The sequence below is a fragment of the Carcharhinus amblyrhynchos genome, chromosome 9 (assembly GCF_965287045.1).
Source record: "Carcharhinus amblyrhynchos chromosome 9, sCarAmb.v2.hapA, whole genome shotgun sequence".
Lineage (NCBI taxonomy): Eukaryota > Metazoa > Chordata > Chondrichthyes > Carcharhiniformes > Carcharhinidae > Carcharhinus > Carcharhinus amblyrhynchos.
In genome coordinates, this window is record NC_137332.1 from 69,660,494 (window position 1) to 69,686,071 (window position 25,578).

Genomic DNA, 25,578 nt, shown 5'->3' on the forward strand with positions numbered 1-25,578 from the left:
CGGGGCAGGCTCGAAGGGCTGGATGGCCTACTCCTGCTCCTATTTCTTATGTTCTTATGTCCTTTAAGATTATGATCAGGGTCCTAACTACACCATTAGACCAAACACAGATCTGCATGGTGTTTCAGGCAAGCTCCCAGTAATAAGCCTTTATCAGCTGATTATTGAGCATTCTGCGGCTATATGGCTATTAACCTCATTTTTATGCCTTCACACCCAAGTGAAATTGGCACCCACATGCTGAGGAGGGGCAAAGGTTAAAGGGGAAAATGGAATCAAGTCATTTGCGCATCCTTAATTATTGTGCATCAAAAACAAATGATTACTAAATATGATTTTCCCCTTACTCTTTTGAATCAGGATGGTAAAGCAGTTTTCTGTGGATTTTGACAAAAGAATTGAGGGATCGGGTGATCATGTGGATACGTTAGAATTATCGGGTGGAGCAAGAATCAACAAAGTCTTCCATGAGCGATTTCCTTTTGAGCTGGTTAAGGTACTACCGTTGCCAATCGCATTTTATCTATGCTATATTGAAACTTAATAAAAATTTAAATGAAATTATTCAGGAGTCTTTATTGTAGTTTTAAAGAACAAAATTGGTGCCCTTCCTGCTTAATGATGGGTTTTCAAACTTCAGAAATTCAAAATGAATTGCACATGTTTTTTGTGTACAACTTTATTTCCGTTGCATGTCCATAAGATGCCCCTCTGTCAACTTCCTACTTTCTGGTGTGAGGACTAAATAGTGCATCTTTAACATTTTGTAGATGGAGTTTGATGAAAAGGAACTACGGCGAGAAATTAGCTATGCCATAAAGAACATACACGGAATCAGGCAAGTTATTTTTAGAGGGTGGTACTGACCACGTACCTCAAAAATAATGCATTTTAATCAGTAACATAGAAGAAAATTGTATATTTGCACTGCAAATATCCTTTGCCCTTTTCCTGTTATTTTTAATCCTCTGTTTCTTTATATGTCCTAGAAAAATCATATTAAAGCAATATCGGTGTAATAGAGGAATAAATTACCACTGTCTTGATTTGTTTTCTTCACAGTTTTTACAAAAACATGTGAACTGCAAGAGTTAGATAAGTATTATACAAGAATAAATTTACAGGACGTAAACAGGGCATTCATCTCAGGAGGTGTTTGCAGATGTGGACAGCATGTTGGCACAGTGGTTAGCATTGCTGCCTCACAGTGCCATGAACTCGCATTCACTTCTGGTCTTGGGTGATTTTGTGTGGAGTTTTCATGTTCTCCCTGTGTCTGCATGGGTTTCCTCCAGGTGCTCCAGTTTTCTCCCGCTTTCCAAAGATGTGCAAGTTTGATGAATTGGCCATGATAAATTGTCCCTTCGCTTCCAAAGATGTGTAGGTTAGGTGGATTAGCTATGTTAAATGCACAGGTTACATAGAATCCTACAGTGCAGAAGGAGGCCATTCAGCCCATCGAGTCTGCACCGACCACCATCTCACTCAGACCCAATCCCCATAACCCCATGCATTTACCCTAGCTAGTATCCCTCAAATTAAGGGGCAATTTTTAGCATGGCCAATCCACCTAACCCACATATCTTTGGACCATGAGAGGAAACTGGAGCATTTGAAGGAAACCCATGCAGACACAGGGAGAACGTGCAAATTCCACACAAACAGTCATCCAAGCCAGGAATCGAACCTGAGTCCCTGCAGTTGTGAGGCAGCAGTGCTAACCACTGTGCCACCATGCCGCCCATACAGGGATAGATGGAGGAGAGGGTTTGTATAGGATGGTCTTTTGGAGAGTCGGTGCAGACTCAGTGAACCAAATGGTGTCCTGTACTGTAGAGTTTTATGGCTTTATGGATGTTATGCCTCACATGTGCCTCCTTTTTTTCCCTCATGTATCCTTTTTTTCCTTTCTCATGGTTATCCAGCTTCTGCTTAAATGTTACAAATTATTCAACTACTCCTTGTGAGTGAGTGCCATGCTCCAACGACTCTCTGGGTAAAGGAGTTTCTGTTGAATTCGCTATTAGATTTGTAAATGACGAATGTGTGTGGATGGCCTCCAGTTCAGTTTTCCTGTAACCTTAAAACCGATGAACGATTAATTCCTGCCGATTCCTTCTGATGTAGATGGCACCCAAACGTTATGCTGCATACACATATCACCATGGTTGGGACATGTAGTCAATGTTAATTGCAATGCTGCCTGCCTTACATGCCTGAGCAGGGATTGCGCAATCATGAAAAGTTAGAATCACTTAAAACTGGTCTGCTCTATTTAAAGCAGCCTGCTTGTCTTAGTGGAAGAGCAGGCGCTGGAGGTGGTTGCGGAAGAGTGACCAAGTAGCATAGGCACTAAAAAATCGTTTAGCAAGGCAAAAAACTGTTACTAGGGGATGCTGCAGGAATCAGAACTAGGGCCTCATCTATTTACAATCTACGTTCAATGACTTAGGTGAAGGGATCAAGTATATGGCAAGTAAATTTGCTAATGACACAAAGATCAGTAGAAAAATAAGTTGTGAAGAAACAATGGGATTTAGGTAGGTTAAGTGAGTGGGCAAAACTTGGGTGAATGAGTATAATATGGGAGATTGTAAATTTATCCACTTTAAGGAAGAATAGGAACTCTGTATGCAACTGGAATGAAGAGAGACTGCAGAACTCTAAGGTTCAGAAGGATCTGGGTGTTCTGGTACATAAATTACAAAATGTTAGTATACAGGTACGGCAAATGATTAGGAAGGCAATTAGAATATTTGCATTTATTGCAGGGGGAATCAAATATAAAAGTAAAGAAGTGCTGCTACAGCTGTACAGGGCCTAAGTTAAACCACATCTGGAGTACTGTATACAGTTTTGGTCTCAGTGGAAGGATATAATTTCATCAGATGAAGTTAAAAGAAGGTTCACTCCACTGATTCCTGGGATGAAAGAATTATTTTCAGAGGCAAGATTAAGCTGTTGAGCTTATACTTTCTTTGGATTATGGAAGAATGAGAGGTGATCTAATAGAAGGGGACTTGATAGGGTGAATACTGAGGGGATTTCCTCCACACAGACACCCCTCGACACATACAAACACACACATGCACACACGCACAAAACTGATTTTTATGTCAGCGCTGAAATTGGCGCAGGTGCAGTGGTCCTGCAATGCTGGCCTCCCGATTGTTGGCATTCCTGATCACTGGTCATACCCATAACCCCCCATTGCTGGTCTACTGATCCCTCCATCCCCGATCGCCTGCTGGCCAGCCCTGATCTCTCGACCCCTGATCTCTCGATGGATTTATGGATTCATGGAGGGGAAGTCATGTTTGACAAATTTACTGGATTTTATGAAGATGTCATTAGTGCGGTAGACAGAGGGGAACTGGTGGATGTGGTGTTTTTAGATTTCCAGAAGGCGTTCGATAAGGTGCCTCACAAAAGGATGCTGCAGAAGGTTAGGGTACATGAAGTTGGGGGTAAAGTGTTAGCGTGGATTGAGGATTGGCTATCTAACAGGAAGTAGAGAGTTGGAATAAATGGGTGCTTTTCTGGTTGGCACTTGGTGACTAGTGGAGTGTCGTAGGGATTGGTGCTGGGGCCTCAACTGTTTACCATATACATAGACGATCTGGAGGAGGAGGCTGAGTGTAGGGTAACAAAGTTTGCTGATGACATGAAGATGAGTGGGAAAGCAAATTGCGTGGAGGACACGGAAAGTCTGCAGAGAGATTTGGACAGGCTGAGTGAGTGGGCGAGGACTTGGCAGATGGAGTATAACATTGGCAAATGTGAGGGTATCCACTTTGGAAGAAATAATAGTAAAGTGGAATATTATTTAAATGGTGAAAAGTTGCAGCATGCTACTGTGCAGAGGAACCTGGGGATCCTTGTGCACGAATCGCAAAAACTCAGTCTGCAGGTGCAGCAGGTGATCAAGAAGGCGAATGGAATGTTGGCCTTTATCGTGAGGGGAGTAGATTACAAAAGCAGGGAGGTCTTGCTGCAATTGTACAAGGCACTGGTGAGGCCGCAACTGAAGTACTGTGTGCAATTTTGGTTCCCTTATTTGCGAAAGGATATATTGGCCTTGGAGGGAATACAGAGAAGGTTCACCAGGCTGATACTAGAGATGAGGGGATTTGCTTATGAGGAGAGATTAAATAGACTGGGCCTGTACTCGTCGGAATTTAGAAGGCTGAGGGGGGGATCTTATAGAGACTTACAAGATAATGAATGGGCTAGGTAGAGTAGAGGTAGAGAGATTCTTTCCACTTAGAAAGGAAACCAGAACTAGAGGGCACAGCCTCAAAATAAGGTGGGGGGGTGCAGTTTAGAATAGAGTTGAGGAGGAACTTCTTCTCTCAGAGGGTAGTGAATCTCTGGAAATCTCTGCCCATTGAAGTGGTGGAGGCTACCTTGTTGAATATGTTTAAGTCACAGGTAGATTTCTGATCGATAAGGGAATTAAGGATTCTGGGGAGCAGGCGGGTAAGTGGAAATGATCCACTTCAGATCAGCCATGATCTTATTGAAGGCGGGGCAGGCTCGGAGGGCTAGATGGCCTACTCCTGCTCCTATTTCTTATGTTCTTATGATCCCCCTTTGCCCCACACTGATGGCCAGCTCTGATCACCGTCTTCCCTCCCTCTGCCCGTGATACATGTGCACAGTGGCAGCGAGACCCCCCCCCCCACCCACCCCGATCGTGCCTTCCCAATGGCCCGGCCCCCCAATAGGCCTTTACATCTCTGTCTCCACCCCCTTGGCACTGCCTGACTTCCAGTGGACAGTGCCAAGGTGCCCCTTGGGATTGCCAGTTTGCCCCTTAGGCAGTGCTAGGGGGGGGCCAGGCTGGCACCGTTCAGGGACATCTTCCCCTTACCCCCGACCTCCTAGGGGGCCTCCACGATCTCTCTTTCCAGTGGGTCGGGCCACCTGTTGTCCGTTCATGGGGAGCATTAGTAAACCCTGCTGGACTGAACCACTTTTGGTGGGGGTAGGGAGATGCTAGCAGGCCTGGATGCTTCAGACCTAGGCTTGCTAATAATATCCAAAATGAGGATTATAATATTGTGATCAGCTCTGCACTGGAAATCGGTACAAATCTTGGCCCCAGAGATGCATGGAGGCTGTGGTGTCCAGCAGTAAGCCGGTGAAATGGCCTCCACTAATGTCTTCTGGCCTGTTGCACTGCTGGAGCAGCACAGTGGGCTGGGAGAGTCACCATCCATACGTGTTACACAGACTAATTTTGCAAATAGTTTGAACTGATAGCAGTGGATAATTTTAACTTTGTAACTGTGGAATGGAAAGAATACCTTTTCCTGATTTATTGGTATAGTATTCATATTTGTATTGATTTTTGGCAGGATAGATTATGTAATAAGTGTTGCTTCACTGTCATAATTGAAACCTTCTGTAAGCTAATGACGTATCTACCTTTTCTGAGTTGAAAGATTCAGTCTGCATACAGAAATATTTTCAAGAGTTGCTTTGAAAGATGTGAAGATTTTAGTAGGTGTGCGTGTGCAATGTTTTCCTCAGTGACATTTATATCAGGATTGATAATTCTCTTTGTCTTTAATGCCTACAGGCCAGGTTTATTTACCCCTGATATGGCCTTTGAAACTATTGTGAAGAAACAGATTGTGAAACTCAAAGAACCTTGCCTGAAGTGTGTGGATTTGGTAATCCAAGAATTAATACATACAGTTAGACAGTGTAGCTATAAGGTAACAAAAAATCTTTGCAACTTCTGTTTTGTACATATTTGTTAACAATATAACGATAAAACAAATGTTTTAACATTCAATGAAATAAATATCCTTAAGAGTAGTAACATAGAATGGGCATCACGCCTGCTGCCAGGATTCTGAACTCCTTTACTAACTGTCCTCAGGCTATATCCCTTCTCTTTATAGTAATAATCCACAACTAGTGGTGTTTGTTCAAGTAGAAATGCAGCTTTAGGTTGAGATGTTTTTGAAGGTTTGCCTTTCTCTTGCAGTTCCACCTGAACTCCCTAATACACATATGAACATATGAAATAAGAGCAGGAGAGGGTCACTGAGTCCCTCAGCCTACTCTACCATTTAATAAGTTTATGGTTGATCTGATTATGGCCTCAATTCCACAACAAATGCACTTTGACTCTCTTGACAATCAAGAATTGAATATGAACATACAAATTAGAAGCACATCTGGCTATGTTTTATCATTTTTATTTATATATGTATGCAGTGCAAGTAAAAATTTATTTTGTATTCATTCATGGATCATGGGCATTGCTGGCTGGCCAACATATATTTCCCAGCCCTAGTTGCCCTTGTTCAGAGAGCAGTTGCGGGTCAACCACATTGCTGTGACTCTGGAGTCACATGAAGGCCAGACCAGGGAAGGATGGCAGATTAGTGAATCAGATAGTTTTTTCCAACAATTGACAATGGCTTCATGGTCATCAGTAGATTTTTAATTCCATATTTTTTTTATTGAATTCAAATTCCACCATCTGCTGTGGCGGAATTCGGACCTGGGCCCCAGAACATCAGCTCCGATGAAGGGTCATCTAGACTTGAAACATTGGCTCTATTCTCTCCCCACAGATGCTGTTAGACCTGCTCAGATTTTCCAGCATTTTCTGTTTTTGTGCCAGAACATTAGCTGAGTTTCTGGATTAATAGTCTAGCAATAATACCATTAGGCCTTCCCTAACATCAAAAATAGTCAAGTATCCTTTTTCTACTGAAATTTTGAGGCACATTTGTAGCATGTTTTCTGAAACAAACATTTTCTAGATAAATCAGTTTTTATAGGCTTAAATTGCAATGATGATTGAAGACTCGCCTTCATTCACATTAGGGAGCATTATGCAGTTTAAGACATGATTGAAAATAATAATATGTTGTGAATAAAAGATTGATTTTAGATGATGAACAAAGGGGAAGGGATGGAAACCTATTATTGGTCATCTATAATGCATTTGCTGGAATCCTGCATAGTACATTATACAAAGCAGTTTCATAAAACATAGAATTAAGTCCCAAAAACTTCTATTTATGCATCACCTTTAATGTATAAAATGACCCAAATACTTCACAAAAGTGTCATCAGTCAAAACGGGTCATTGAACCATAGGAGGAGCTATGAGGAAGGGTAACTAAAATCTTGGTCAAAGAAGGTACATTTTAAAGAGGGTCTTAAAGAAGAGAGAAGTACGTGGAAACATTTAAGGGGGAATTCCAGAAAGATGATTAAAATAAAACTCTGTAGCTCAACCACACCCGACCAAGAATAATGAATGACAACCAGGCAGCTAACAGGTGGAGGAGACTCTATAAATATCATCATCTTCAACAGTATGAAGTCCAGCACCAGTGGAAATGTCAAGGTTAAAGTTTTGGAAATATCTTCAGCCAAAAGAGCTAAGAGGGCAATCATATTCTGCCTTCTCCTGAGACTGCCATTTATTCCAGATTTCAGCCAATTTAGATTGCACCATGTGACAGTAGGTAGCAGTTGAGCGCACACGACACCGAAGGCAATAGATTCTGGGTGTTGCACCGAAGACCTGCCTCCCAAAATTAACTGTCCCCTAGCCAAACTGCTGTAGTACAGATATGTCCATCCACAAATTGAAGGATAAATTCAACCCTGCTGATTGCCATTTCATTGGTCTCCCTATCATGGATAAAATGATGACAAGTTATTAATAGCACAAAACAGCAATTCACTTATCAGTTACCTGCTCACAAAGCAGTCCATGTTCAAATGCAGGAAGGCATAGATAGTAATCCAGGCTAGGTTTGAACAGTGGCAAGTAATATTTGTGCCATACAATTGCCAGGCAATGACTATCTCCAGCCTGAGAGAATCTAACTATTGCCCCTTAACACAATGGCATACAATTGCTGATTGCTCTATTACCAGTATACAGGGGGTTACCATTGACCAGAAACTGAACTGGACCAGCCATATAAATACTATGGCTACAAGAGCAAGTTAGAGGTTAGGAATCCTGTGTAAGTAACCTGTGATTCCCCAAAGTATGTCCACCATCTGCAAAGCACAGGTCAGGAGTGTGACAGAATACCCTCTACTTGCCTGGTTCTAACAATACTCAAGAAACTTGACACTGTTCAGGTCAAAGCAGCCTGCTTGATTGGCACTCCACCCACAAACATTCGCTCCCTGCACCATTGATGCATGTTGGCAGCAATATGTACCATCTACAAGATGCACTGCAGCAACTCATCAAGGTTCATTAGACAGCCCCTTCCAAACCCATGACTACTACCATCTGGAAGGGCAAAGACAGCAGACATGTAGGAACACTACCACCTGGAAGTTCCCCTCTAAGTCACTCACTATTCTTACTTAGAACATAGAACATTACAGCGCAGAACAGGCCCTTTGGCCCACGATGTTGCGCCGACCAGTTAAAAAACAATGACCCACTAACCTAAACCAATCCCTTTTCGTCCATAAACCTATCCACGGATCTCTTAAACGCCCCCAAACTAGGCGCATTTACAACCGCAGCAGGCAGGGCATTCCAATCCCTCACCACCCTCTGGGTAAAGAACCTACCCCTGACATCCGTCCTATAACTACCCCCCCTTAATTTAAAGCCATGCCCCCTCGTGCTAGCTTTCTCCATCCGAGGAAAAAGGCTATCACTGTCCACCCTATCTAAACCTCTAATCATCTTATATGTTTCGATAAGATCCCCTCTTAGCCGCCTTCTTTCCAGCGAAAACAACCCCAAATCCCTCAGTCTCTCCTCATAGGACCTCCCCTCCATACCAGGCAACATCCTGGTAAACCTCCTCTGCACCCTCTCCAAAGCCTCCACATCCTTCCTGTAATGTGGGGACCAGAACTGCACACAGTACTCCAAGTGCGGCCGCACCAGAGTTGTGTACAGTTGCAACATGACGCTGCGACTCCTAAATTCAATCCCCTTACCAATAAACGCCAAGACACCGTATGCCTTCTTAACAACCCTATCTACTTGATTCCCAACTTTCAGGGATCTATGTACACATACACCTAGATCCCTCTGTTCATCCACACTATTCAAAGTCCTCCCGTTAGCCCTATACTCAACACATCTGTTATTCCTACCAAAGTGAATTACCTCACACTTCTCCGCATTAAACTCCATCCGCCACCTCTCGGCCCAGCTCTGTAACCTGTCCAAGTCTTCCTGCAAACTATGACACCCTTCCTCACAATCTACCACACCTCTGACTTTGGTGTCATCAGCAAATTTACTAATCCACCCAACTATACCCTCATCCAGATCATTAATAAAAAATTACAAACAGCAGTGGCCCCAAAACAGATCCCTGAGGCACAGGGATCCGTAACCGAACTCCATGACGAATATTTACCATCAACCACCACCCTCTGTCTCCTATCTGCTAGCCAATTCCTGATCCAATTTCCTAGATTACCCTCAATCCCATACATCTGCATTTTCTGCAGAAGCCTACCATGGTGAACCTTATCAAACGCCTTACTAAAATCCATATATACCACGTCAACTGCCTTACCCCCATCCACCTCTTTGGTCACTTTTTCAAAAAACTCAATAAGGTTAGTAAGGCACGACCTACCCGCTACAAAACCATGCTATCTCCAATCAATTCATTACTCTCCAAATAACTATAAATCCTATCCCGAATAATTTTTTCTAAAACCTTGCCCACAACAGAAGTGAGACTCACCGGTCTATAATTCCCGGGGAAGTCTCTGTTCCCCTTCTTAAACAATGGGACAACATTCGCTAACCTCCAATCTTCCGGTACTATACCAGAGGCCAATGATGACCTGAAGATCAGAGCCAGAGGCTCTGCAATCACTTCTCTTGCCTCCCAGAGAATCCTAGGGTAAATCCCATCCGGACCAGGGGACTTATCTATCTTCAATCCCTCAAGAATATCCAGCACATCCTCCTTATCAACTGTAATACTGTCTATTCTACTCCCCTGCAACCCAGTGTCCTCCTCAGCTATATTCTTGTCCCCCTGCGTGAACACCGAAGAGAAATATTGGTTCAATGCCTCTCCAATCTCTTCCGGTTCCACACATAACTTCCCTCTGCTGTCTATAACTGGCCCTAATCTTGCCCTAACCAACCTTCTGTTCTTGACATACCTATAGAACACCTTAGGATTCTCCTTAATCCTATCAGCCAAAGTCTTCTCATGTCCTCTTTTAGCCCTTCTTAACTCACTCTTCAACTCCCTCCTAGCCAATCTAAAGTTTTCTAGTGCACTACCCGAGCCCTCAAGTCTCATCTGAACATAAGCCTCCTTTTTCTTTTTAACCAACGAATCAACTTCTTTAGTGCACCACGGTTCCCTAGCCCTACCAATTCCTCCTTGCCTGACAGGGACATACCTATCACAGACTCGCAGTAGCTGCTCCTTGAAAAAACTCCACATTTCGGACGTTCCCAGTCCCTGTAATCTCCTAGTCCAACCTATGCTTCCTAATTCTCTCCTAATGGCCTCATAATTACCCTTCCCCCAGCTAAAACTACTGGCCTGAGGTTCATGCCTATCCCTTTCCATCACTAAGGTGAACGTAACCGAATTGTGGTCACTATCACCAAAATGCACTCCAACTTCCAAGTCTAGCACCTGGTCTGGCTCATTTCCCAGCACCAAATCCAATATAGCCTCACCTCTAGTTGGCTTATCTACATACTGACTCAAAAAACCCTCCTGCACACTTTGTACAAAAACTGACCCCTCTAACGAGCTAGAGCTATAGCAATTCCAATCAATATTAGTAAAGTTAAAGTCCCCCATAACAATTACCCTATTACTTTCACTCCTAACCAGGATCGTCTCTGCAATCCTTTCCTCAACCTCTCTAGAACTTTTAGGAGGTCTATAAAAGACTCCCAACAGGGTGACCTCTCCTCTCCTATTTCTAATCTCCGCCCATACTACCTCAACAGACAAGTCCTCATCAAACTTCCTCTCTGACACTGTGATACAGTCCTTGACCAATAATGCTACCCCTCCCCCGCTTCTACCTCCTTCTCTACTCCGACTAAAGCATTTGAACCCCGAGACCTGCAACAACCATTCCTGACCCTGCTCTATCCATGTCTCTGAAATGGCCACAACATCAAAATCCCAGGACTTTGATGTTGTGGAAATATATCGCCCTTTTTTTCACTGTCACCTGGTTAAAATCCTTGAACTCCCTCCCTAACAACACAGTGGGTGTACCTACATGTCACGGACTGCAGCAGTTGAAGAAGGCAGCTCACCAACACCTTTTCACGGGAAATTAGGGATGACAATAAATGTTGGCCTAATGAAGGCCATATCCCTTGAATGCACAAAAGAAAACTTCATTCAGGTACCACCAGCACCACTTATCTCTAGAACAGTCTTGATCCAGGCATGCTGTAAGCTAGGCATCCATTTTCTAAGGAGCCTGCACTGTGTGCCCTCAGTGTAACCATCATAACCAGTATCACATTTGCAGTCCTGGTAACAAATCCACAAGTAGGAAAAATGTCCAATTTTTGTGGACATTTAAAAGAGACTTTGCAAACCGTTCTGCATCATTTCAAGCATCCTTTGTGTACTCTGCCATTTCACGTGCCGTTCAGAGGAGTTGTTTCATGAGTTGTTTTAGAATTGAAATGAATAGAAGCAAGGGTTTGCCATGCTTCGTGACTTTTACAATATAGAAAGGACATGTACTGGCCAGTGGGAATCAATAAAGCATTTATCCTTACTATAGCATTTGCCACTATCCATTTCATGAAATAATGATCAAACAGCTGAATTATGATTGATAGCACCCAGCCAGATGAATAAGTAGAAGGTGTTACACAATATTTGAAGGACCATTATCGAGACTGACACATTCTTATTCCATACTCAGTGCTGGCACATACTTTTTTACCAGATAAGTGTTGATACAATCTCTGCATCAAAATATTGTATGAATGTTTGACAAATGTGCATGATGGTAAGATTTTTGAAGGTTTAAGATCTAACTTGAGGGAAGGCCTGATACTGATGTTACCTGAAGGAGCAAATAAGAAAATCTTAGTTTTCTGGAAAGCTGGATCACTGATTTCTAACATTAGCGCTAAACCACCACTCCTCCCATTCGAAGAATAGTTGTTGCATTGAAACTCAAGTAAAAATGTGGCACATATAGAAGTTGTATAATTCTTCACCAACAGCCACTAGAAAATATCAGTGCAAGTAAGCATGTCAGCATACATTAAGCCCCATTTAAGATCTTCTGTACTTTTATATGTCAGTTTGTGGTATCCCTCAAGTAATCTGATTGTCCCAAGATTTCACTGCTTTTAGTAATTGTGACATCATTTATTGCTTAGGTTAACATCATAAGATCTAATCAAACAGAATAATTAAATAAAAGCAAATTATTGTGGGCGCTGGAATCTGAAACAAAAACAGGAAATGCTGGAAAATCTCAGCAGATCTGAAGCATCTATGAAGTTAACAGAATGTTTGATATATAGTGTAATAACTTCTAGTAACATTTCAAACCAACTGTCTGTATCTAAGGAGAAAATTCTGTTTCCATATTGTGCATGAAAATCAAAATTTAAATTTGGTGTGTAATATTTTCCTATTTGGAAACTAAAAAGAAGATTTTGTCAATTTAAGTCCAGTAAATCCTTAACTGACGACTGAATCATTTCCATCTGTAGAAAATATTTGTTTTACTAAGTAGGCTGTTTTGAAAATGAGTTTGTGAGCAAAATTCTTTTATTAAACATGTTATTTTATGTTATGCTTGCTGTTAGTAAGAACAACAAAGCTCACACATCAGGATGTAATAACGTTCAACTTTCCTGCTGTGAATAATTGGCTTTCTATGTGGAATGACATGAACAACCAGGGGATCCAATGAGGACTGTGAACCCACTGTTAAACCCTGAAGCTGATACCAGAGATGGGTTAACCTTCACTTTGGGAATTTGAATAAAGGAAAGCTTTGCTGTTCTTTACAGCTGGGTAGGTACCCAAAACTGCGAGAGGAGACGGAGAGGATTGTTTCCAGCTACATACGAGAGAGAGAGGAAAGGACAAAGAACCAGGTTAACAAATATCATTGCTTATTTTTACAAAACTCTTAAGTAGTAATATGTATTATTGCTTAAAAAAGGAAGGGATGGTCCAAATACTTACAGGCCAGTCGGTCTAAGATTGGTGGTGAGAAAATTACTGGAAAAGAATTCTAAGGCATAGTATAAATTGTCATTGAGAGAGTCAGTTAGTATAGATTTTTTGAGGGAAGGTCATGTCTGACTAACTTAATTGACCCGACTTGTTACCTCTAAATTTCAATGATAGTGCATTTGATATAATCTAACATAGACATTAGCAAGACTTTTAAGATCTGACATCACAGAATTAATTGTCACGGTGCAGAATGAGGCCAGTTGACATGTTTTGTCTGCGCCAGCTCTCCAAATGAACAACTCATTTAGTACCATTCCCTCACCTTTGCACTTAGGGAGCATGATTAAGGATTGTGCAGATGAAATGAAAATTGGCCACGTTGTTGATAGTGAGGGTGAAAGCAGCAGAAAGCAGAGAGACATGAATGGGTGGGTTGTTGGGTAGACAAATGGCAAATGAGGTTTCATCGGGAGAAGTGGGAGCGGATACAAGTCAAGGAATATGCACTAATTGATTGGATTCTGAGAAATTTCAGTGAACAGTGGGCCCTTGGAGTGCATGTCTAAACTCCCTGCCTAGAGCAGGACAGATAGATAAGGTGGCTAAGAAGGTATACTGAATACTTGCTTTTAGTGGTTGAGGCATTGAGTATAATAGCAAGGAAATTATGCTGGAATTTTATAAAATACTAGTTATTCTGCAGCTTGAGTACTATGTACAGTTCTGATGCGCACGTTGCAGGAAGGATGTGTCTACACCAGAGTTGGTACAGAGGTGAGTTATGAGGAAACTGCCAGGAATGGAGAATTTCAGTGCTGAGAAAAGATTGGATAGGCTAGGATTGTTCTCTTTGGAACAGACGAGGCTCTGGAAAGATTTAATTGGGGCTATAAAATGATGAGGGACTGAGTTGAGCAGATAGCAAGGACCTATTTCTGCTGGCAGAGAGGTCACTAGCCAGGGCGCAAACGTTTAAAGTAATTGGTAGAAGGAGGGCGTTGAGGAGTAATACTTTCACTCAGAGGGCAGTAAGGTTCTGGAATTCTCTGCCTGAAAAGGGAAAAGCATAAACCCTGATTGCATTTAAAAAATATTTGGATGTGCACTTGAGATGCTACAGTCTACAGGGCTATGAACCAAGAGCTATGAGATGGGTTTAGGCTGCATACCTCTTTTTCAGTAGCACAGATAGGACAGTTGAATGGCTTCCTTCAAGTCCTTAAATCTTCTTATGTTTCTAAGTTTCTATATTTAGGGAGTGTCAGTAAAATATTTATCTCACATCATTATGTCCCAGCTCTGTGATTTCCAACTTCTTACAGTTCCCTCTGTAGTTGATGTCTCAAAATAGAAACCATAACACTGATATTTAATTTGGCTTTGCTTCCTACCAGAATGGTGAAACACTCTTGGCAGACGCTGTGACAGAACTTTTCCTCTCACCTGCTTAGTTAGCTAGAGAAGTGGGGTCGAAAGTTTCATTGAAAGTTACAACTTCCAAATTTTTGCCCTTTTTTGTTAGGTGTTGCTACTGATTGATATCCAGTTGTCTTACATCAACACTAATCATGAAGACTTCATTGGATTTGCAAAGTAAGTATCTGGTTAAAGTATTTTAATGATAATTTATAATTTGCAAATTAAGTAAAGGCATTGGATCTATATCTCATGTTGAAATCAAACATTGCATGATCACACCATGTAGACATCAGTAGTGGGATGTAATATAGGCCGGGACTTTCCAGTCCAGCCCAATGCGGGAATCATTGCAGGTGGGATCAGAAAATCTTGGTCACAATCTTGATATGCATATGTTAATCAAAAACCATTCAACGTTGCTGTAGGTTAATAATGTTACACAAATCCTTTTATTGTGTTGCATCCAGTTAACCTACACCAATTCCCCATCGATGTATTTTTTGAAAAGTTTAAAAAACATACAACAGTGGTCAATTTTCCATGCTGGTTTGCCCCTCCAGTTATAAGCAACCATCAAGCTAAAAAAGTGATGCAGGTTAAGTTAAATGGAACCAAAAGAGAAAATGCTGGAAAATCTCAGCAGGTCTGGCAGCATATGTAAGGAGAGAAAAGAGCTGACCGTTTCAAGTCCAGATGACCCTTTGTCAAAGCTAAAAAGCATAGAAAGTGGGAGATATTTAATCTGCAGAATGAGGGAATGAAAGATGAGTCATAGTGACAAAAACAGAGGGAAAGGCTGCTAACAGCAGTTCATAGAGAGAATAGAAGGTATGAATGGTCACGCGGCACAGAAGCTGAAATCAGAGGGTAAGCTGCGACAGATGAAGATGTGGGGGGAGGGGGGAAATGGGGCATAAAATAGGGGGAAGAGTGGGGGGGGTGGAAATTAAAGAAAGACAATAAAGAAGTAAAAGGTAGAGAATAGTTAAAAAATGAAATGAAATGAAAATAAAGGGGTTGAGGTGGGGTAGAGCTAATCATCTGAAGTTGTTGAATTTGATGTTGAGACTGAAAGGCTGTAATATGCATAATCAGAAGGTGAGATGCTGTTTTTCCATTTTGCATTGAGCTTCACTGGAATATTGCAGGCCAAGGAGAGATGTGGGCATGGGAGCAGGATCATGTGTTAAAATGGCAAGCAGCGGGAAGGTCGGGGTCCTGATTGCACACAGATCTTTGTTGGATGACAGCAAAACAATCACCCAGTCTAAGCTGCAATACAGAGGAGATCACATTGGGTGCAGCGAATGGAATAGACCAAATTGAAAGACGTGCAAGTCAAACGCTGCTTAACCTGGAATGAGTATTTTGGACCTTAAATGATAAGCTTGGAGGAGCTAAACGAGCAGGTATTACACCTTCTGCGAATGCATTGGAAGGTGCCATGGGTGATGGCAAAGGTGTTGGGTGTGGTGGAGGAGTGGACAAGCTTATCCTGGAGGGAATAGTCTCTGCAGAATGCTGATGGAGAGAGTGAAGGGAAGCTGTGTTCAGTGGTGGAATCACACTGGAGTTGATGAAAATGGCAGAGGATTATGCTTTGCATGCACAGGCTGATGGGGTGAAATGTGAGAACAAGGGGGAGAGAGACAGAGGGAGGGACAGGAGAGAGACAGAGGAAGGGAGGGACAGGAGAGAGACAGAGGAAGGGAGGGACAGGAGAGAGACAGGGGGAGGGACAAAAGACAGACAGAGAGAGGGACAGGAGAGAAACAGAGGAAGGGACAGGAGGGAGAAAAAGGGAGGGACAGGAGGGAGACAGAGGGAGGGGAGAGAGACAGGGATAGATGGGAGAGAGAGACAGAAGGAGAGATGGGAGAGAGAGACAGAAGGAGAGATGAGAGAGAGACAGAAGGAGGGATGGGAGGGAGACAGAAGGAGGGATGGGAGGGAGACAGAGGGAGGGAAAGGAGAGAGGCAGATGGAGGGAGGGGAAGGAGAGACAGAGGCAGATGGAGGGAGGGAAAGGAGAGCAAGAGACCGAGTGGGAAAGGGCAGCGAGAGAGTATGGGAAAGAATAAGAGAGAGAATATGAAAGAAGAGACACACACACACACAGTAGGAAAGGATATCAAACAAAAGGCTGAGCTGAGTTTCAGGAGTGCTTTGGGTGAGACAAAGATGCTCAGGAATTGTTTGGGTGATTTCTGTCATTTATTTTAGTTTGCAATTTTGCCCAGCTAGGAGAATGTACAGAAATGCATACATATGGTACAGTATTTCAACATGTACATTGTCTTTTTCTGGGTAAGAAATGTCTAAAGAAACATCAATTCAGTAAAGTTGTGATTTTTGGGAATACAACCACAACTTTATGCAAGGACTTCTGTATAGGCTAAAGCAACCGAAAGGAGAGTTGAGGACAGACAGCAGGAAGGTCTTTTTCAAAGAGATTGATGCTGATTGGTTGTCAAGTGAACGCTGATAAAGTGGTTGCCATGGAGAAGGCACCAGGGAACAGTTAACTGCCAAGGTTTTTAAATTTAAACCAGGAAGATTGACTCTGATTGGCCAAGGCACCAATCAGTACCCTCTTACCAAGTGGTGTAAGTTGTTGCTACCTTTGAGATTTGGTATTCTTGCAAATCTATCCTGGTGAGTGCATGTCTCCTTTTTCAGCAATACAGAAACTAAATCATTAATTAGTTGATGCCTTTTTTTCATGGGTATCTGAAGAATTTATTTAACTTGCTAGATATTCATCCTGTGGAACTTCTTGCATTTACTTTTCTGTAGTGCCCAACAAAGGACTAGTCAACTTTGTAAGAAGCACACTATTGGGAATCAGGTATGAGTGTCTTAACTTATGTGGTAAGGTCCAAATAGAAGCATGTATCACGCTTCTGCAGTTTTAGTTTAATTTTCATTCTTCACAATAGTTTTTACAAATGCAGTTTTTTTTCCCCTAACATTGTTAATACTTACTGCAGAACCATTTAGGATTCTGTTGAGTTGTTGTTGAAATCCATTTTTTTGAGCATAGCCTGATTGACTTTGGATAAATATTTCAAAGCCATTTTTCTCTTCTAATCACCACCACCATCTGTGCCAAATTAACTTCCTTTCTACTCATCTTCTGTTGCCTTTTTCCCTTCCAATGATCCTCCATCACGACTAATTGCACTTTGTTTACAACTTTTTTTTGTTAATGCTCGGAAAAAGAATTATTGGTGAGTAATCAATGTGTGCCTTTGTGTAGTGTAGTTTACTAGTTCAGACATGTGCATATCTTCATTAAGTGCTAAAGAGAAGGCCTTCAAGCTGAGGGCAGGGTGTCTGTTTCACTAAAGTTTTGATATAATGTCAAGTGGTTGTCTCTGTTATGTGGAGAGCTTCATTTTTGCTAGTGTCTGTTGCAATAGATTTGATTAGAGTTAATCCTAAAACTTCCTACAGTGCAAAATTTAGTAATTTATTGTGGTTTGGAAACCTCAAAATCCATTTCACTAATTATTTTTAAGAGAGTTAAATTTATCAGGGAATTATTATAATTCAGTACTGGTATATGGCAACCAATTACTGTGAAACTGTGCAACAGGCACTTCAAGACATTTTCAACTTAATGTTTTAAAATATGTATCTTAAATCCCAAATTTTTACCAATGTATTTCTTGTTGTATTCCTTCTGTTTTTGCCATTTCAGGACTCTCATCTTCCACTCTTGAGGCAAATTGTACGGGCTAAGATTTTGTAAGATACACTACCAGTTTACTACTGAGCACTGTAACTTTTATGTCAGCTTACCTGTAACCAAATAACACATTGATCTTCAGTTCGCTATTAACCTTTTTGGACACTTACAAATTTTTCACCTTTAATGCACAGAAAAAATGATATATTTTATCCGTTTACTAGTTAGAGTTACTAACTACGTTGAGGCACATGTATGAACTAATATGTCTTTGAGCTGAAATAGATATGCCAATGCAAATATGTAAAACAGCACATGGATTCTAGTCTAGTTGTTTATAATATCAAATTACAATTTGACAATTTCATTATCCAGGTCTTTTTCATTGGGTTTTTAAGCTGGCTTCAACTCTTGTGAATTAAGTGAATGTATATAAACCTTGAACTTATAACAGTTGCTTTGTACTGCCTAGTTAAGTAGCTATACAGTATCAAGTCTATCAATCATTTGTGACAATTCACATGTCATATTTATATCTTTTATCTTTACATTACCAACTGAGTGTGTTCGAAATTTTGCCTAATTCTACATAGCTTTCATGTCATAATTTTATACCTTCGATAGCCTACTGGTAGTTTCTTTGCTTTGAGCTGTCCTTCAATGTTTTCAAAAACTGTTAACTGAGCAGAATTGATGAGACATGGATAATGAAACCTGCTCCTCTAATTTTGTGCATGTTTGGTGAGATATATGTTGATATATTAGGCTACTAACAATTCCAGCCTTTTAGAAATTAGTGAGCATCTTGCTGAACTTTAGCTCTGTTCTGATTTAATCTATCACTTTGATTGGTGATCACAGTCTTTCTTTTAATGAGACTTGAAATATTTAGTCCTCCAGTCTGTTTTGTCTCAACTCCAATGGAATATCTGCCTTGGGTTAAGTGTTTCAATCATAAGAGTTTTATGTCTGTATTCCACAATAAGATCCTTAGTATTTTTGATACCCATATGTGTATAATACACGCTGGAAAAGTATATATAAAGACTTTTTGTAAATACAGATGTGTTTTATGACTTCAAACGTATTAGTTTCATGATTTTATTATGTAATATTTGTGAAAATTCAAAGTTGCAGAGCACTTGTTCTGTGGACTTTTCAGGTAACTTTGGTGATAGATACAAAAACTGAATTTAGTTAAATTAAGTCATGAGGTGGATATACTAATTCAGATTTTTAAATTTGAATGATACATGACTATAGTTTATTTGAAGTATGAATTAGAAAGAGCAGAACATTTTGTTCTAAGTGTGCCAGTGTTCTAATCTTTGTGGATTACAATATGGATTTGAAGACCTGTTGATTTTGTACTGACATCACATTAAAAATCCTATTTTAAATGGCTTGGATTTTGCGGTCAGCTCCAAAGTGACAGTGCTTGCCATTGGCCTCAAAGAAAGCTGCCTACAAAGATTTAACAATCTCTGTGGCATACATGTCCCTTTTTGCATTGCCAGTTTGAATCTGCCACCAAGTCTAGGGAGTCTCTGATTGTCCAGCAATAGTGATGGCATCAAGCAACCAATCACATTGAAATATTTTCAATCAGAAAACTAGGGAGTAAAATGCACTAGATTTTTCACTTTTAATGGGAGCAGGAATATCATAAATACATATTTAAAGAAAAGATGTTTAAAAAAGTGTGGTGTTCTTTTATCATAATTGAGAAATTTGACATTCCACAAATGTGCCAATAGATTTTCAAGGTCAGTTAGCCTGTTCAGCAGTAATTAAAGTATGTCATTAAAAGTCCAGTTATCTTCATTCAGCAATTTAAAACTTTTTAAAGATTTTTATTTGCAAGATTGATATTGTAAAATAACTATTTTTTTTCAGTTCAGTGATTTCTATTTGATTGCAGTCTGTGGGGAATTCAACAGCATACCCAATGGGAAAGTGTAGAATCATTGACTGCAACTTCTGGATTTTCAACTCCACATGTGTGGACCTCACATGTGTGGACTCCACAAGTTATGTCAGTTTCAGAGGAGTAATGGAAGTGAATAAATAGTTTTGCACATCTTCAGCACCTTAAGATCTGAGCCAATTTATTTCCTAGCCACAGATAGATCCTATGTATTGCCAGTGTGTTCCATGAGTGTTTACTTATGTTTTGTGTATATAGAGCTGGTGGAATAGTCTTCAGGTTGTCAAACTATTGTCTAAATGTTATAGAAATGAATGCTTCATATTCATCTGGTCAACAGGTTATTGTGCCAGATGCGGTTGTTATTATGTACTTTAGCAAAGTTTGCGCTTGTGTTTACAAGAATATCAATAAAGGAAAGTAAAGTTTATTTATTAGTCACGAGTAAGGCTTACATTAACACTGCAATGAAGTTACTGTGAAATTCCCCGAGTCGCCACAGTCTGGCAGCTGTTCAGGTCAATGCACCTAACCAGCACGTCTTTCATAATGTGGGAGGAAACCAACGCAGACACGGGGAGAATGTGCAAACTCCACACAGTGACCCAAGCCGGGTATCAAACCCGGGTCTCTGGTGCTGTGAGGCAGCAGTGCTACTATGCCGTCCTTTGCTTTGCCTTCTATAGATTTAAATACACCATTTTTAATCACATATTAAGTAATACTTTAAAATTGTATAAGCACCTCACTATTTTGTTTTTCTTTACCAACTTTCTCAACATTTTATTATTTTCCTTTGTTAAGTATATTTGTTTATCATTTTTTCACTGACTTCTTTCTGGGTAGGGAAAAACTTTGAGTTTTCTGTGTTAGTGTTAATTCTGTGCATAAAATGTTGCTGGCTTGCAAATGAATTGATTTTTGGTCTCTGTGAGCTGAAGTATGGAGAAGGCGGTGAAATTGTGATCCGTTGCTGTATCTTTCTACCCTGTGCGTGGCAGTGGAGAGGTTAGTCACGGTGTGACCAACAATTGACTCAATCCCATCAGCAGGTTAGAAGTGCAGCAGAAAAGAGCCATTAGTGCAGCAGGCCAGGGAAATCTTGCATCAGCCGATTTGCGGGGCTTATGTGAGCGTTCGAGCCTCGCTTGCATCACCCATCACTGGATCTTGGCGGTGTTTGCTTCATGCTGGAAATATAATTCACATTTCGTTAGCGGGCCTCAGACTGAAGTCTCCGGGCCCACTAGCATCTCCCACCCCACCAGAGTATTTCACTCCATTGGGGAACACTAGGGCTCCCCACATTTGGGAAGCTAGTGGCCTGGCGCCACTGGAGTGAAGGGAGGCAACCTGGACCATCCCCCAGAGGGTGCCCCATGGGCATTGCACCCTGGCGATGCCAGCTTGTGCCCTGGACACTGCCCAAGGGGCAAAGTGTCAATATCCAGGGAGCACCTTGGCATTGACCATCAGGTACGGGACAGTGCCCGGGGGGTTGCCTAGGGGGCGATCTGTCGGAGTTGGGGGGTCCTGCTGCCACTTTACATAGGGATCATAGGGGAAGCAGGAAGACCAGCGATAGTGGGGGGCGGGGGCAGCTGGGACTGTGTGTGGGGGGTGTGGTTACTATTGGGGGTGAATTGGTGGGAGGCTGGAGAACGCAGCAGGCCAGGCAGGGGGTCGTGTTGTGCCCGGGAATGGTTGAGGGAGCAAGTGATTGGGTGTGGGATGGCCGGCAAATCAAGCTGGCCAGCAATTGGGAGGCCATCAATGCAGGGGCACTGCGCATGTGCCAGTCTCGGCACTGACAGATTGGTGCATGCATAGAGGCCTGCTGATTTCAGCTTCCCCAATGTGAATAGTCCCACTCCCTGAAATTTAGTGATATTCTCGCTGGTGGCCTCTGCAGTGCACAGAGTATGGGAGATTCTTCTCTGAACTCTTACTGAAAAAAAACAGCATGAATTACTTCAGTTTTCACACAAATTTGACGTCTAGAATTTTTTTGGGAGAATTCGCTAATGATCTCTGCAACAATTCAATCTATATTTTACATAGTTATATTGGGCTGGATTTTATGGTTTCTGGTGGTATAAGGAAACTGCAGTTCACTTGCTCCTGCTTGATTGAACATGCATTTCAGCATATCAAATCAAGTGTCAGCCAGCCAGAGCAGCCAGCAGGGAGGAATACAGGCCAATTAGCGTGTGAAAGGGGGACTCCGTGCCCAATTGGGCATCTGAAGCTGGATGTCTGATGGGAGACGGGGTTAGGCCATTAACCAGAAATTGGCTCCAGCCACCAATTTAAAAGCCTGCTTGCCTCTCATTCTCTTAATTCTTATGCTAGCCTATAAAATTGAGCAAATAAAATCTACTAACACCCAAACGCTGCTTCTCTCCTCAACAGACTCTGCTGCTATCAGCAATTGTGATTCTATTCACTGCCACCCCACACTTGACCTAACACGCTCCCAACATTTTTCCCATGTGATCAGCAAAAAATGGAGTAGGCAACAAAAAGTTGCAAATGATTGGCTTTTTAACAAGCTCAAAAACTTATTAATTGATTTTCTTAAAACAGCAGATAGGCTTCTGATTTTGGCACCCATCTGCCTTCCGTCATGATGCCATATTTTGTACAAGTGTGTAGTAATTGCCTACCCAATCCAAATCCAACCCGAATGGATATGAGACAAAAATAGGTACGTGGAGTTAGACCATTATTAACTATGACCTCATTGAATGACACAAAAGGCTCCAAGGGCTAAATGCCTACTTCTGTTCCTTAGTCCCTCATCATTGATTTGTAAATGTTAGACTTCCTTTTGTAGATTTTGTTTTACTTTAGATAAAATTTTAATTGAATTATTTGCACTTATCTCTCTGCCCTAGTCACCATTTTCTGACAGGCCTGCAATCTATTGACTGAAGTGGTGCATGTTGACTTATAAACCTTTGCTGCTCACAACATCACATCTGAGAGAAAGAACCTGCTGCTTGTGGAATTACAAAGAATAGCTGATGTTGAAGCTTTCCAAAAAATAATGCACAAAGCATACCAAAATGAGCCACAAAGGCATCAAAATAGTTTGTTTTTCACATCAAAACATTCATGTTGATAAAATAATTCTTCCTAATTTCTGCATCCTTGAGGAGCTAATTCTTGCTGGATATTGGTCCCAGTACATTGCCTGAGGAATGTTTGTCACAAAGCTGGACACTGAAGATTGGCAAGCTATTTACCATGCAACTTACCACAGCTGAATCAGGCCCTGTACTCCAGCATGTATTCCACATGCATTTTTTAGCAGGGTCACTGGATAAAGATCAAAAAATACATCCTGCCTTTTTTTTTAGTGTTGGCTAAGGTTGAAGCTGACATTACAGCTTCTACCCGAGGGTGAGAATATGTTAACTCAGGTCAGAATTCAGATGGAACTTAATGATTTCTGTGGCTCAGTATATAACAGGTGGTGTCCATATCCAGGAAGCCATTGGGAAACTTAAATTCTCTATCATGAAAAGCCGTTAGAAAGATTGTGTTACACAAAGCCATTATTTATGAGTAAGGATAAAGCATGATTTTGTTCATAGCTTTTATTATGTTGGCTTTATTTCATTAAATTTCATTTCTCTTCTTTGTAATTCTGTATTGGACTCAATAATAAATGTGTCTGATCATCTCAAGCAGAGTAAGTTCTTCTCCATCCCCTGGACATTTGTCCAGTAAAATGTGAACAAACTGCCCTGCCTACAGTACACTTCTCCCTATTTGTAATGTTACTGAACAGAGTAGTTGTGCAGAATTGATGTCCCCAGCAATTCACCAGCACTTTTAGAACAGGGCAAGTGTAGAGTTTGTAAGACATCAGAAAGTTCACATTAGGTTTTAGGTAGGTAATACAAGTAGGTTTTAATGGAAAATCAAAAGGCATTGAAAATAAAAAAAATCAAAAATTGTGATCAAAAATTCAAAAGAAAAATTATTTATCTTCTCAAGTCTTCAGAAGTCTTTTGCCTTTAATAAACTGTGTCTGGCACAGGCAGTTTCCATTAAGGAAGATCTATTAGTAAGAATTACAGTCACTTTTCTGAAAATGATTTGCTATTTTTGAGCAGATTCAGTTAGCCACATCATCGTATCCAGACACCCAGTTTCCAGGAGGTCGGAAGCGCAGAGTTGGAGCATTCCCTGGCTTTGCAAACCTGATCAGGAGGCCAACAGAAGAAAATGGGAGTTGTGGTGAGCCCCTGGAAGAGGTCAGAGGCTGCCAGATGGGCTGTGAGAAAAGCATGCATCTGTACACTATGTTCAAGTTTAAAAAGAAATAGAATAGTTCAGAGCCCTCCAGACTTCACCACTCACATCCCTCATCCACCACATGTACTCCCTATGCACCATCAATGCCATTGCAAGTCATTTAATGCCACAGTGCCCACACCTCCATGGCCTCTCCTACTCTTTTTGACAACCTATGTCAATCTCCACCATGTCAAAAGAGAGTGAAAATCCTCATTTCCCCATCCTGTGAAAATGGTAGGTGTTGAGTTTGTGGGCAGAAATTCTGGACTTGGGCCTCTGGGGCCATTTTTGTTCTGATGGAGAACCTCTCCAACTTTACTAAAGTTCAGAGAACAGTATTTTAAGCCTTCCTTTTATTTAGAATTGTGAAAGATTTGCAAATCATATTCTGGTAGCACTCTGAAGGTTTAGATCTCAATCTATGTCTACAAGACAGGAAGTGCAGAGTCTTTACCTGGATGTGAATCCTAATGTGATTAGTTATGGCCCAGATTTTCATTGCTGAATTGGCAGAATTCCTGGCTTTGGGAATCTGACCCTTAAAAGTGGCTGAAAATTGGACATGCAGTCCAGGGGCAGGGCTGCAGTGTTGCGGGCTGGATTTAAAGTCAAGGTGGTGACTTGGAAGAACTACCCAGTGTAGAAGCAGGGTAAGTTTTTCACTCAGAGGATGGTGGGTGAGTGGAATCGACTGCCGTCGGTGGTAGTAGAGGCAAACTCGATGGGGTCTTTTAAGAGACTTCTGGATGAGTACATGGGATTTAATGGGATTGAGAGTTATAGATAGGCCTGGTAGGTATGGATATGATCGGTGCAACTTGTGGGCCGAAGGGCCTGTTTGTGCTGTAATGTTCTATGGTCAGAAGGCCAGCCCAGTAAGAAGTCTCACAACACCAGATTAAAGTCCAACAGGTTTACTTGGTAGCAAAAGCCACCAGCTTTCGGAGCACTGCTCCTTCTTCAGGTGAGTGGGAATTCTGTTCACAAACAGAGCATATAAAAAAACAAACTCATTTTACAAAATAATGATTAGAATGTGAGCCTTTACA

General features: G+C 41.4%; 1 protein-coding gene across 3 annotated transcripts in view; it reads left to right on the plus strand.

The window, feature by feature from the left end:
- dnm3a (dynamin 3a) overlaps positions 1-25,578 on the plus strand; it is a 183,375-nt gene that overhangs the window by 63,771 nt on the left and 94,026 nt on the right. For 2 of the 3 annotated variants that reach the window (XM_080195910.1, XM_080195909.1), the window contains 7 exons: positions 361-496; positions 771-838; positions 5,585-5,723; positions 13,013-13,099; positions 14,707-14,777; positions 17,400-17,451; positions 18,307-18,336. In XM_080195910.1, the coding sequence (XP_080052036.1) occupies positions 361-496; positions 771-838; positions 5,585-5,723; positions 13,013-13,099; positions 14,707-14,777; positions 17,400-17,451; positions 18,307-18,336 (583 nt within the window). The remainder of the gene's footprint in view (positions 1-360; positions 497-770; positions 839-5,584; positions 5,724-13,012; positions 13,100-14,706; positions 14,778-17,399; positions 17,452-18,306; positions 18,337-25,578) is intronic. The other variant, XM_080195908.1, reaches the window with a different exon arrangement.